The following is a 13,765-nucleotide window of genomic DNA, read 5'->3' on the forward strand; positions in this document are numbered from 1 at the left end:
GGTATCGATTATTATAATATATATAATTATTCCAATGACAATGCATACACATACGTGAGCACATGTGTGGCACATGTGTGGCACCGTATATGGAATTGAGTCTATATGTATATACATATATGTATATATGCTCAACTTTGTAAACAAAGCGACATGAATTTGTACCAAAATTCTTATTTCCTTTTTCTCTCAAGTATTTTTTATTTTTAAAATCTATAAATAAAAAGGAATTGGAATAATTATGAAATGTACCTCGTATATATAATGGCTGTATTTTTACTCTATATATGTATATGTGTATATTGTATATATACTATATATATATATATATATATATATATATATATATAGTAGTAAATATATATAGTAATATACATATATTATGTAACTAGTAATATATTATATATAGTAATATAATAGTAATATATTATATATAGTAATATATATTACTACTATTATATTATAACTTTGAGCGGATTTCTTCCCACCACGATGGACGTTCAAAATTTTCTTTATCTTTAAATATCCATTCTTTCATGTGTTTATATATCTATATAAAAAAAAGTTTTTGATTTATTATATATGAAAAAAAGTAATTATTATATGTAAAAATGATTTGATGTAAAAAATATTCAGCAATAGTAATATTATACCTCGCCATCAGACATTCCTAAGGCAGAATTAAGAATAAAATCCGGCGGAGCCAAGACATCAACCAAAGCAACTGCATTATCTAGTAAATCTCTGCATAATATTATAATCCCTTCCCGCAAAAAATTGTCTATGTTACTGCTAGAAGAAGCATAACCACCACTATATAAATCTGCCAATTTCTTTTCCAAGATTATAGCTCCAAATAATGAACACAATTGTGTCAATACTTTTCGTTCATTCGCTTTCCATTTCGGATCTTGTAAATATGTGATAAAATATGCCATTATAGCATGCTATAAAAAAAGAAGAAAATTAATTGCATTAATTTTTGTCTGAGTAAATATAAATTAGCATATAGTGAATTTATTTCCATATATAAAGCGCATATATATTTTCTTTGGTAATTGAATCTATAATTCAATAATGCAATTTAACAATTTGATGCAAACTGTTTGAAATGTAAGTTGCTATACTTTCTCTGTTCTAATTAAAAAATACATACATACACACAACATATTTTGCTTACCTCTCCATATACAAGAGATAAAGTCCGCGCTAAAAATGCTTGAGAATTGTTTCTTGTGTCAAAATCAGACATTCCATTTGATTTAAGTTTATTTACATGTTGATATGTCTTTTTCAGATAATAACATATTAACCATTTAAAAGCTAAGAGCAAATCTAAAATAGGGAAAACATTATTAACTGCAGGAAGCATAAGTCGTTTGTAAGATCAACAACTTCTAATAATATATATTTAATTAATATATAATTATTAATATATAATTAATATTTAATTAATATATTATTAATTATAATAATTATTAAAATTAATGTTTTATTTAATTTTTCATACTTTCAGGTCTTAATGTATCCTCAATTGTAACTTGATCAAATTTAGTATTCAATATTTGTTCTGCATCAACAAGAAAATCCGCCGAACCAAGTGGAGACGGCACGCGTTGTCCTTTAATTACGTTAGTCCATTGGTTTAACAACCAATTGCTTGCTTGTTGGATAAGTATATTGTTTTCACCCTCGTATGTACAGTTTGCATCATTTTCACCTCTTATTTCACCCAAACGTGACACTATTAACAACATTACAAGATGATTAGTATCAATAAAATATATATGTATAAAATATGTATAGTTATTGAAATAATATAAGTTTGTACAAAATCTTGCATTTACTTTTCAAGTATCCATGACCACCACAAGATTCTCTGCAATCCTGAATTGCATCACGAGCGATCCATGAACATAATGGTTTTGCTGCGCAAGACAATGCATGTATCTCTAATCCTATATCAGGGCTCAAATTTTCGTCCTCTCCCATAAATCTTTTCATATTGAATTCAACCATCTTCTTATAAAACATACTCGAAAATATTTTTATTGCATATGTTGCGGCTAAATGAGGAAAAATTCGCCATTGCTAAAACGTACGAGTTTGACATGAATTATAACTGTAATTGTTAAATCTTCTACAATTCAATTTTGACATGAAAATCTGACACACACACACACACACACACACACATACTTGTGCTTGATATTCTATAACTGGTAACTCATCATTCTTGTCCGTAGGTCCAAATTGTTTTCTAACTGCACAATAACGTATGGCTATCGTTAGGGCGAGACTCATATAATGCGAACACATCAAGGTAATACTGACACGACCTGATGATAGAGCGCCTAATGACGAGCCTACATATGTAAAATGTATAAATGAAAATCGATTATACAAAAAAAAAGAATATATATAAGTATATATGTTATATATAAGCTATATATAACATTATTTTTGGCACATTAATACTAATATCTACCGTATCTTTTTCGTTCATCCTTTATAGCGAGCACATATTTTCCATCCTCGGTAACACCCGCTGTACGGTTCAATAGACAAGTACGCGATATAGAATATTTGTCAAATATTATAAATCCATTGTCTATTCCATTAAGTGCTATCTTTTCACCCATGTCACCAATAGTAACACCAGAGAAAGGTAGATGAGTTTTTGGATTGCGAATTGGTACGATGAAAGCATGTAGACCACGATTCACCCTGTCAGGTGTAATTAACTGTGCAAATATAATGGCGTGTGTAGCAGATTTTCCTGAAAATATATAAAGAATAATGTATTAAGTATTATTATGTCAATTTTTAATTCATTATTGAATTTATATGCTGAAATTTGCTTCACCTAAACCACCTGCCCAACATTTTGCAGCTTCAAAATCAGGAGTATGAAGAATAAAACTTTTTGTTGCTATATCATATGTTGCTGTAGTCCGCATGCCTTTTGCATTAGATCCATGGGAAAATTCAGTTAGAGCAAAACAGCCAATATACTAAGCAATTAAGAAACACATCAATAATAAATATTATATATTTTACAAGAATAATCATTAATTTCGTTTATACATACTTTTCCACTGCTCAATTCTTCTACAAGATGATAATGTTGTTCAGTACCTAGTGCTAACACAGTACTTGATACCATAGAATACATAATACTTAATTTTATTGGTATAGATCCATCATATTGAAAAATATAAAAAAAATTATCTTGAGCATGTATAGGCTAAAAAGATTATAAAACTATATATAAATATAGACAATAAAGTAAAAATTTAATAAAGTATTTTAAATTATCTTTTAAAGTATTTTTATATTAATAAACAATTTATGAGAAAAATAACATATTATAATTATTATACAATTAGAGTTATAATTAATTTACGATTATATGTAATTTATTTATAATTACAGTCATATCATTCTCATGAAATGCTCTCAGTTGAATATTACAGCGCTTCCGCAGTTCATCTAAACTTGTTAGACCTGTTGAAGTCTTTTGAAATGCTGGATTCGTTCTAACATATTCCCATAATTTTTCCTAAATATTTGTTTAAGATATAATTATATATAATACAAATTATAGTTGTATATATGTCATGCATATATTAAAATTTATCAGTTCCAATACCTGAAATCGTACACTATCCTCACCCTCTAAAGTTAATTTGAATGATTTCCAATCAAAGGTTGCCCGCTTTCTATAAACATCTAAAGGTCCCTTAGGCAGGTCCTTTATCAAATTATTGGCAATGGACATTATGCAATTTCTTCTTTTGAAACTACAATTGCATTATAAATAATGATTAAAGAAAAAGCTTGCTAGCATTAATAAAGAAAGATTTAATAGAAGATTATTCGTTCTCAGTATGTTTTTTTATGATTTCTTATCCTTATTTAAATTGACATAGTAGAAAAAGGATGCATAATTGTGACATTATTTAACAATTCCAGATGTGGCTTAATATGCTCTCAATTCTAATAAAATACTGGATAAATATCGTATACGTACATGCTCATATGAGTATAATTTACTACTTTTCCTCCTTTTTTTTTACTTGTCACTTTGCTCAGAATATTATCACGATTGGAGATATAAAAATGTAATGCAATCTTATATAGTCGTATATGATAAGTATATATTATAAATCTATATATATATGCAAATACATCGAACTTTAAACTGTTGAATAAATCAGTTTTTATCGTTTTGACAGTAGCTTATAAAGTAAAACTGAGTAAGCGATAAAAACAGAAATGTGCACATATCCAACAATCGTTTTTTCATATACATATATACATATGTATAATTTATCCTTTACACAAACATATACACATGCATATATAAATGCACATATAAATATACACATACATATAATATACACATATCATATAAATATACACATACGCACACACACACATATATATATGTAAATTAATTTCTTCTATTGATTTCTATTTTATATTTTTATTGAAGTAAATAATAATAATAGATAATGAATGCGATAATAGCGCCCTATTTTTAGAATGAAGATTCATAGTGGTTTAGAAATCAACAGTCGATAGCTGCGGCGGGAAGAATTTTTAAAAGCGACGCATGAGAGAAGTCTATCTTATCGGCTGCGATCGGGAAGACGCTCTGGATGCTTTGAAATATCATTCTATCTTTGTTCTATATTCCATGAGAATATCGACTTCTCTCATGCGTTGACTTTTAAAAATTCTTAAAACGCTTTCACAATCATATAAAATAATCGTAACCAATACATTACAATACTATAATCTTGAAATATTCCTTCTTTGAAGCATTTTTTTGTTCATTTAAATATTAATAATAATAATGTAGAGTACTTTTTTCCGTGTACTAAAATATATCCAGGATACAATTTTACGAATTCTATTTCGAGGAATCTTAAAACATGTTAGAAATATATGTCGCAGAGTACATTTCAACACTGTAATGCAAAAATTTTATATAATATAAAAATTTTATATAATTTTATACAAAATATAAAAATTTTATACTATAATTTCTCTTCACTAATATCGATCATTACAGCGAAGTGAGGCGATTTTAGTAGGCGAGGACGAGAGACAAGAGTACGAATGGCGTCCGTCGTCAGCATGGGCCGTATTTTCTTTCTTGATCCTTCCGGTGCCCGAGCTGCATTCTTCTGCATTAACGAGGCGAAAGAGAAGATACTTGAGGTAAGATATGTCGCTTTCAAAAATGAAATCAAACTCGCGACACGTTACTTAATAGTTTTATCAATTAAACTATGATCATCGATATCGCTTATCTCATAATATTACAATTATTTTATAAATGCGTGAAGAAAATACTGAATTATCATAATTGTGAAAAAAAAATTCTTTTTGAGCATCAAATTTAAAATAGATACAATAGAAATTTCAATCTTGCAAGAAGATTATCTTTTAAAAAAATAAACAAACTTATAATTAGATATAAAATTTTGATGGAATGAGAAGGATTATTTGATATTATAATATAATCATTTTGGACCTTACATCGTTAATGAATGTTTTTTTTCGAGAACGATCATAAGAATGCTATTTTATTTATATCGGTTTGTACGCTCGCTTATCTATATAATCAATAATGATATAAGTTTTAATTCGGCGCATTTGTTCTCATATGATCGTTATCGAAATTTGTAACATAAATATATAATGACTATTTTCTGATTCTAATTTACCTATTATAAGTTCTACATTACATTGTATTTCGTTGATAATTAAATATAAAATAAGTGTATATTATAACAGATATAATATATATTTGTAAAAAAATACATCTTTTTTTTTATATAAATAATAAAAACTGCATGTGTACAAAGGTTGATTCTCTATATACATAAAAATTCAAGTTATCATCACGAGTACGCGACGGACAGAATGGAGGAAGTCGCAAATTCTTCTGTACAAAACAAGATCAAAAACAATAATCACACAAAAAACTTACATCTGACGTCGCATAATAATGAAGATCCCGCTATTCAGAAAGAACCACTATTCACTTGCTCTTTATACATATCGCGCGCTGGTAGCCAAGACCAAGGTTACACAGTCCAAGGTGCAATATGCAATTTGTTCCAAAGATAGAAACTTATTATCTACATGACTATTATCTATCTATACTTTATTTTACATAATCTAATTTCTAACCAATTCGATATTGATCAGGTTGTGAGTTGCTACGATCTCAACTCGAAGAAGCTATCGTCGGTTCCGAACCGCTGTCGATGTGGCGCGTCTCTGAAACTCCGTGCGGTTTGATAGCCGCCTTTGCCAGAGAAAACGACGCCGAAAAACTATTGCAACGTGGCGATTTAGCCCGCGTATTCGGAAGACCTGTACAAGTACAAAATATTTTTGTTACTTTCAAATTTTACCAAATGACAAATCATTTTAGAAATGTTGCATCTTGTTGCATGTTGTTATCTTTTCAAACAAAAAAAGAACATTTTATTTTGTAAAATATTGTCTAGAATTCCCCACCAATTTACTTCATAATCAAATATTATTCTGAGGCTGTATTATTCTTTCGAATTTCGGTTAAATATTCTCTCCTTAAACATTTATATTTGAACAGTTTTTCGATTAAATTTATTTTTCTATCAGGTAGCGCGATTCTCAGCGAGAGATTCTCGATATCGTCAAGCCGTACTTCTTAGAGATGTCCCATGGGCCATACCACTCCAGGATATAAATTCGGCCCTGGCAAAGCAAGGAATTGTCGCTGGAAATGTCGAACGTTCGCGACATTTGGTTCGAGTAGAGGTAGAAATCGAATATCTTCCCTTTTGTTTTTATCACTTTAATTATTACGTTCATGTAATAATTATATGTTATGAGACATGTGTATATTATGTATGAAGAATATTGAAACATATGTATATTACGTATGAAGAATACTACGCAGTTATAATATCGCAGTATTCCTATATAGCATTCTATGTCCAAAAGACATTAACAGGACATCCTGAAGATGTCTAATCGCTCAAAGATATCTTCTGGATACCTTCTGGACATCTTTTGGATATGTGGGTTAATATCATCGAAAATTGATCTAAAATTAGATCCAACTTCAGATGTATAGGTTTTGTCATTACTTAAATTTGCACAAATATAGAATGCATATTATGTAAAAATACCAGTTTTTGTATCTGGCTGTGAAATACCTAAGATATGCTTAATAGATTTCGAAAGTTAACTTTCCAATTATGTCTCATTGCCATTAGCTCTCTTACACTATTTGCATTTATTTGAAAACATTAAAATGTAAAGTAGCGATTAAAATTAATTATAAGTCTATCGCAAAAATTGTTAAGATAAATATAATAATGCATAAACATAATAATTAATAAATATAATAATGTATAAACATAATAATTAATATAACACTGAAAGATATTTAGTGTCTCTTTTCGCATAGGTCTTTGATGCGAGCCATTACGAAGCCCTGTTACGTCAAGGCCTGGACTTTTTCGAGGTGGCACGTTTCAATGCCGTCCCGGAACGTTGGTGGCGTGGTAGCGCTAACACCGCATGTTTCTCCGGTATATCGTCGCGATGCACACTGCCAGATTACGGGAATAATTCTCCGGAGATGTCGAATGTACCGCAAACGGCGGATGGCGTGCTGCAATGTTATCGGTGCCAGGGTTTTTGGCACGTGGCTGCCAATTGTCGACATTTGCCACGTTGCGTCCGCTGCGGCGAGCCGCACAGCGTCGAATTCTGTCCCAGGCCACGCAATAATCCAATATGCTGTCACTGTTCCGGGCCTCATCATGCCGGTAGATAGCTTTTCCGTTCTTTGCCAAAACGTCGTAGTATCTCTCATCTATTTAATTACACACATTTTGTGACACAATTTAAGAAAAGTAGCAATTATTCGTTGAATCGTTTAATGTATATTTTATTTAATTATTCGTATAAATAATTGATCACAAACTCACGAGAAATTTATATGTACTTTTTTGCTCTATGAACTATATATTTCTTACACATACATGAAAAATCGATTTCGTATATGAATGAATAAATAATATGCATTTAACAATTTATGAATAATTGCTTCATTTAATTTTTTTGTTAATTAATATATGTTTTAATTATAATTAAACGTTGTGTTTTAATTATAATTATAATTAAATTATAAAATATTTAATCTGCAATTCACTCCGGAATGAATCGCGAGATTTGTTTCATTCGTTATAAGGTAATTTGCAAGAACAAATTATTTATTATTAGTTTTTTGCAAATTATCTTATGTGGCGTGATTTTCATTTTGACGTTCATTAATCATAAATATAATTACAAACTGATATTGGTGTTTTTATTGGGAGAACTACAAAAACAAACTGTCGCTTTGAATTTGATATGCTTAAAATATGCGAATAAAGTATAAAATTCGATTCATATTTATTCTAGAAATCAAGAAAAAAACTTTCTTATGAAACAAATCAATTCTTGCCGCAAATTACTTTACGTTTACGTAATAATACAACTTTCTACATTTCTATTTTACATTATTTATTATCAGAAACTCTATATATGCATGCATATTGAAAATACTATTGTGCCTGCTATCGCGCATTGTATACAGACACAGTGCGACTATAATGCTCTTTTATTTTTTATTACAGGATATAGACAGTGTCCAGTTAGACTGCAACTGTCCAACGCGACTCCCGTAAGCATCACGTTGAGTACAACTCGCACAGAGAGTCAATATCCAACAAACGCGGCGAACAAATCGAATCCTTCATGCCATTCCTTAAGGCAAGGTCACTGTTAAATATCAATGTTTCACGAGAAAAGTAAAATTATTTGTATATAAAATTATTAGCTTCATTGGCATTATTTTCGAACCACCGTTGTCATAATTTTGAAATTACATTGACAGCGCTTAATAATTGTCCATATTGCGGAGATAATAATCTTAATCACAAGCAAAATTTCAGTTTCAAAAAATTTAACGACCTCATCCATTGCAAATAAAAAATGTCACGTAGCTATTTGGATTGCAACGTAAAAATAAACAATGTGTAGTAATTTATATTTTACATCACGCAAAAAAAAAAAAAATTATAAACAATGCGTAGTAATTTATATTTTACATCACGCAAAAAAAAAATTATAAACAATATGTAGTAATTTACATAAACAAGTCCCTACAAGAGTTTTTAAGATGGTGACTTTCGAAAAGACTTAAGAAGACTCTTATCTTTTCTCATAAAATACTGTAACTTATATGTACAAAAAATGCTTTTATATAGAGATTTTATTTATAAAATATATATATTTTTATAATATTAATTATGTAAGAATTTGTCTTGACGGAAATTTTATTTATGATAAAAACGATTCTCATGCGATTGCGAGGAAACTCGACGAGACATTGCGCTTTCTCCCCCTTTTTTTTCTTTACGGGGAATTCTATAAATTTATGGTTACAAACTACAGTATTCCGCTGTTTCGTCCCACTTTCTTCGTCCTAGTCCCCCACGAATGTAGGTCTCCCCACCGGTATATGTTGCCGCTACCATGCAATACTTGATCGAAGGAGAGGGAAGCTATGTGCGGGTGTTTGTCGTACCTATACGTTTAGCCATTCGATCGACTGCTAGTCCGGGTATATCCGTATATGCGATTGATGTTGGATATAGATGCATTATATAATTATATGCCAGATACATTTGTGTCCGACTAGTTTGATGTGATCGGTCTCCGATATATGCAAACGTGCGAATAGTGTCAGTCAATTTAAAGAAGTTTATTTTACTTTTTATATCGTGATAATTTTTTATATTGTGATAATTTTTTATATCGTGATAATTTTTTATATAATATTAAAAGAATTTTTACTAAAAGAAATTGTTTTTGCAAAAACTCGCATGTGCCAAATAACATTTCAGAATACGAAAGGTAAGTTTGATTCCATTTAAAGTATTGTTTCGCGCAAGTGAAGAAAATGTCCTGATCTTGAGTGTTTTACTGTTTATTTTTTAGATTTTCTCTTCAAAACATTTTGTTATGTGATTTATAAAAAATGTTACTTTTCAGTTACTTTTCTTTCGTATTTATGCGAAAAATTCAAACATCGAAAAATATATACGGATTTTATACGGAAATTATTTCTTCCTTTCGCGAAGAAAACTCTAAAATGTACAATGTGAAGATTTTAAATAAATATAAAACCACATAATGCAATAATTGATGAAAAATCAGGATCGATACTTTGAAGAAGATGTACTCAATGCGCTTGACGTTCCTTCTCGTCGCGTCGATATGCAGCTTGATCGCGCAGCCAACATTCTTCAGAAGTACATTCAAAGGATTGAACGGCGTCGAATCGAGTCCTTCTGCGCTCGCGAACGACGAGATACGAGTCGTTTATTATCACGAACAGACAGTGGCGGTGATCAATCTCGATCCAAGCAATGTATTACGCGATTGCAATATCATTGAAGTATAGTAAGTGGTCGCCCTAAAGGCCGCTGCTTGACAATCAGATCGTGTCAAAACCGGTTCTTAGTCAGTTATATATCTAATCATGATTTTTTCTTTCTAATTCTGCATAATCTTGATTTCGCATCGTTGTATCTCTTTCAGTGAGCCGTCCGAGGCTATCGAAGTTTTACGAAACTTGTCTATGACTTTACAACCACAAGTGGTATCCTTTCAGGAGATAACGAGACTTATGCAACAATGCGAATTGTTGGACAAACTTCAAGTAAAAGCTACATCCACTTTGCCCACAAACGCATTAAGCAGAGCCGCTAGTTCAATTACTCTGTTATCTGGTATTCTACCAGGTCAATCTTTTTTATGATATTTTTAACGCATGCAATATTGTACTCTACATAGGCAAAAATTAAATACATGTATATATATTCCTAATTAAGAAATATATTACTATAGGTACAAAATGGTGCGGTACGGGAGATATAGCTGAAAATTACCATGATCTGGGCGATTTACCTCACATTGATAGGTAAATCAGTAATTTTCAAAAATGTTAATTTTAAAGTCAGTTTAATACAGATCTTGTATTTTTCAGATGCTGTCGTACCCACGACCTTTGCCCTATAAAAGTCCGAGCTCAACAGACCCGATATAATCTTACAAATTACTCCCTGTATACTAAGTAAGATTTTATCGATAATTCGTAAAAAAAATATTTAATAATCGATTTATTTCAAGTATTTTAGTATAATGCGTCTTTGAACGTCAATGTCTTATATTATTTCTTTAATCATTCTTAACAAAGTTTAAAATTATACATTACCTATTAATAGTCTCAAAATTGTTTTTCCTTCCAAAGATATTAATTTGCAAGTGTTTCACTGCTTCACAGGTCACATTGTACTTGCGACAAAGCGCTTTATCAATGTTTAAAAGCTGCCAATCATCCAACGGCAAATCTAATGGGACAGATATATTTCAACATCGTCAAAGTTCCATGTATAGAAGACAAAAAAAGAAACCAGTATTCCTCCACGGAATTGTCAAGAAAGTTTGTACCTGTGAAAAAAGAATATTAAAACTTGATAATGTATATTATAATTACTAAAAATGTAAATCAAATGTATGATATTAGATGTATTCAAAAGTTTAACATATGCTCAATTTAAAAAAAAAAGTAAAAATAATCTTCAGAATCATATAATAAAAATGTAAATATTATTTTTTTATATTTGCATTATATACTTAAAATTCTTTCCTAATTTCTTAAAAATATTGTATAATATACCTTTTTGGAAAAAGAACATGTCGTTTTAATGTTCGCTTATACACAATTACCAATTGAAAGAAAAGCCTGATTCAGTGCTGGTAAAAAGGCTACAAGGTTTCTTATATTTTTAGCAACACTAGATGATCTGTGATTATACAAATTTCCTACAATTTATTACATTAGAGATTAGATTATATTTCACTTGTATTCTCTTTTATATCTTCTTTTTTAAAAAAATATCAACACAATTACCTATTAACCATAAGGTTTCCCTTCTGATGTGCATATATTGATGAGATAATAATTTATTTAATAAAAGACACAGATCCTCATCTGAATATTTTGAGTTTCTCAGAAGAATATCTGCTTCATCTTTGCAAGAATTGCTGAGCGTGTTAGCTAGTATACGTATAGATGCTGTAATCTGAAAAAGAAAAAACTAAATTGTGAATTTAACATGTTGATTTTACAATTGTATTACATATAAAAAAGAGAGAAGGGGACAGCAAACCTCACTAACATGAGATATTTCCTTTGAGTCAGAAAATAATAAGTAAAGATGATCAACAATTTGTGGCAAAATAGAATATAAATACGTTGTGCATACTGTTGAAGAAGATAACAATGCTAACAACCAAATAAAATTTGGATTCTTATATAAAAATTTTTGTTTTGTAATAACTTGGATAAGCTCTATCATCTCACTTTCTCTGTAAATATCAGAATATTAAATTTCCTTATAAATTTACTTACTAGTAAGTATAGTGCATAAAAACAAATAATACTTACGATATCTCATGAAATCCCACATGTACATAATGTAAAAGTGCATATATTACAGAAGGAAGTATCAAATCGTCACAATTAGATAACAATAAAATTAAATATTTCAAACAATGCTGTGCATGTAGTATAGAAAAAGCTACATGGCTTCCTGCAACTAAATTACCAATTGTCCAAATACAAATATCCTAAAAAGATAAGAAATTTATGTAAGATAAGAAATTTATGTACTTGTTAAAACTTTTATACAAATTTGATAAATGACAAAACTGTGTTGATAGATTAACTCATAGTTTGCTCTTTTTTTGCTTAATTTTAATTAGATAAACTTACCAGCAATATATAATTTAAGCTTTCTAACTCGATAAGTAAATATGGAATAACTGCTTTTCCCAATACTGTACATGCTTTTGTATTTCCAAGAGCAATATTACAGCAGCAATTGGCTGCATATAATTGAAAGATTGGATTATTACCAGACAGATCGCGTATCAAGCCTGATAAACTTTGGTCTACTTTTAAAAAGGCATAAATATTCTCCTCCGACTAATAAATACAAGAGATTAAATAATATTATTATAGTTTACTTCTTTTGTGATCTATTATACATATAGTTGTATAGCATATATTAGGTAATTTTATACATACACAAAATGTTAATAATTTAAAAAAGATTAATTCTCTGAAACACATATATACCTGGATAAGAGCATTAGGCAAATATCTATAATCTTTAAGAGATATCCTTTTTTTCTTAAGAAACTTCACTCTCTCATTAACATACTCGACCGTGAATAGTTCATTCTCTGGACATTCTCCCAAATTTTTGCGATTCTTATCCCACGCAGACGTACGATTCTGCCTTCTTTTTGTCAAAGTAGCTTCTCTCAATTCTACTCGTAAATTTTCAACCGTATTACTGTCATTTGACTGTAGCTTCCCGGCTTCGTCTATTTCTTCGTTGGTAGTTAGCATCTCAAATCGAATTTTATCGTATACTTTTATTAGGCGAATAACTAAATGTTTCAATGAATAACCTCTTTGTTTGCATTACTCTTGCATCATGTAAATTTACGTTAAATTGAAATTTGGAATAAATCGTACCTTTATTCCATTTTATAGGTGCATCCAGAAGCACAACCGCTCACTGAGTGGCTAAGTAGCAATCGAATGTGATTGGTGAATTCGAAGATAGAA

General features: G+C 29.8%; 4 protein-coding genes across 6 annotated transcripts; 2 read left to right on the forward strand and 2 right to left on the reverse strand.

Moving 5' to 3' along the window:
* Positions 1-450: 450 nt before the first annotated feature.
* On the reverse strand, positions 451-4,163 carry LOC105256662 (peroxisomal acyl-coenzyme A oxidase 3). The gene is made up of 12 exons (XM_025409040.1): positions 4,034-4,163; positions 3,653-3,803; positions 3,434-3,562; positions 3,092-3,247; positions 2,867-3,014; positions 2,489-2,779; positions 2,200-2,366; positions 1,848-2,091; positions 1,511-1,744; positions 1,181-1,335; positions 654-947; positions 451-550 (listed from the first exon to the last, which is right to left on the reverse strand). Exons 1-12 carry the CDS (start codon positions 4,039-4,041, stop codon positions 461-463), a joined length of 2,067 nt encoding a protein of 688 aa, XP_025264825.1. The 5' UTR covers positions 4,042-4,163; the 3' UTR covers positions 451-460.
* A 455-nt stretch (positions 4,164-4,618) lies between these two features.
* Positions 4,619-9,142, forward strand: LOC105256611. Its single transcript, XM_011266697.3, has 8 exons — positions 4,619-4,627; positions 4,868-4,978; positions 5,081-5,229; positions 5,910-6,115; positions 6,226-6,401; positions 6,664-6,822; positions 7,478-7,841; positions 8,694-9,142. The coding sequence occupies exons 1-8, from the start codon at positions 4,619-4,621 to the stop codon at positions 8,843-8,845; spliced, it is 1,326 nt and encodes a 441-aa protein (XP_011264999.2). The 3' UTR covers positions 8,846-9,142.
* Positions 9,143-9,509: 367 nt separating this feature from the next.
* LOC105256610 lies at positions 9,510-11,699 on the forward strand. Of its 2 annotated transcripts, none has more exons than XM_025408970.1 (6): positions 9,510-9,975; positions 10,114-10,524; positions 10,663-10,865; positions 10,972-11,044; positions 11,111-11,197; positions 11,408-11,699. In XM_025408970.1, the coding sequence occupies exons 2-6, from the start codon at positions 10,298-10,300 to the stop codon at positions 11,592-11,594; spliced, it is 777 nt and encodes a 258-aa protein (XP_025264755.1). In that variant the 5' UTR covers positions 9,510-9,975; positions 10,114-10,297; the 3' UTR covers positions 11,595-11,699. The 2 variants fall into 2 exon arrangements, with proteins under 2 accessions (XP_025264755.1, XP_011264998.1); XM_011266696.3 differs by having other exon boundaries at positions 10,279-10,524.
* LOC105256608 lies at positions 11,388-13,706 on the reverse strand. 2 transcript variants are annotated; one of them, XM_011266694.3, is made up of 7 exons: positions 13,268-13,706; positions 12,902-13,114; positions 12,575-12,756; positions 12,306-12,495; positions 12,038-12,209; positions 11,804-11,949; positions 11,388-11,574 (listed from the first exon to the last, which is right to left on the reverse strand). In XM_011266694.3, exons 1-6 carry the CDS (start codon positions 13,541-13,543, stop codon positions 11,840-11,842), a joined length of 1,143 nt encoding a protein of 380 aa, XP_011264996.2. In that variant the 5' UTR covers positions 13,544-13,706; the 3' UTR covers positions 11,388-11,574; positions 11,804-11,839. The 2 variants fall into 2 exon arrangements, with proteins under 2 accessions (XP_011264996.2, XP_011264995.2); XM_011266693.3 differs by having other exon boundaries at positions 12,297-12,495.
* Positions 13,707-13,765: the final 59 nt, after the last annotated feature.

Source organism: Camponotus floridanus, unplaced genomic scaffold, assembly GCF_003227725.1.
Source record: "Camponotus floridanus strain SB8 unplaced genomic scaffold, Cflo_v7.5 scaffold24, whole genome shotgun sequence".
NCBI classification, from domain to species: domain Eukaryota; kingdom Metazoa; phylum Arthropoda; class Insecta; order Hymenoptera; family Formicidae; genus Camponotus; species Camponotus floridanus.

Coding starts and splice junctions, on each gene's coding strand:
- LOC105256662 (XM_025409040.1), bottom strand. Junction 2,092..2,199: donor TTATAGAATATCAAGCACAA/GTATGTGTGTGT, acceptor CGTACGTTTTAG/CAATGGCGAATTTTTCCTCA. Junction 948..1,180: donor TATCTCTTGTATATGGAGAG/GTAAGCAAAATA, acceptor CTTTTTTTATAG/CATGCTATAATGGCATATTT.
- LOC105256611 (XM_011266697.3), top strand. Junction 5,230..5,909: donor CGAAAGAGAAGATACTTGAG/GTAAGATATGTC, acceptor TAAAAATTCAAG/TTATCATCACGAGTACGCGA. Junction 6,116..6,225: donor CCAAGGTTACACAGTCCAAG/GTGCAATATGCA, acceptor GATATTGATCAG/GTTGTGAGTTGCTACGATCT.
- LOC105256610 (XM_025408970.1), top strand. CDS start 10,298: ATGTACTCAATGCGCTTGACGTTCCTTCTCGTCGCGTCGATATGCAGC. Junction 10,866..10,971: donor GTTATCTGGTATTCTACCAG/GTCAATCTTTTT, acceptor ATATTACTATAG/GTACAAAATGGTGCGGTACG. Junction 11,198..11,407: donor AATTACTCCCTGTATACTAA/GTAAGATTTTAT, acceptor ACTGCTTCACAG/GTCACATTGTACTTGCGACA.
- LOC105256608 (XM_011266693.3), bottom strand. CDS start 13,543: ATGCTAACTACCAACGAAGAAATAGACGAAGCCGGGAAGCTACAGTCA. Junction 12,496..12,574: donor GTGGGATTTCATGAGATATC/GTAAGTATTATT, acceptor TGATATTTACAG/AGAAAGTGAGATGATAGAGC. Junction 12,210..12,296: donor AAATATCTCATGTTAGTGAG/GTTTGCTGTCCC, acceptor TTTCTTTTTCAG/ATTACAGCATCTATACGTAT.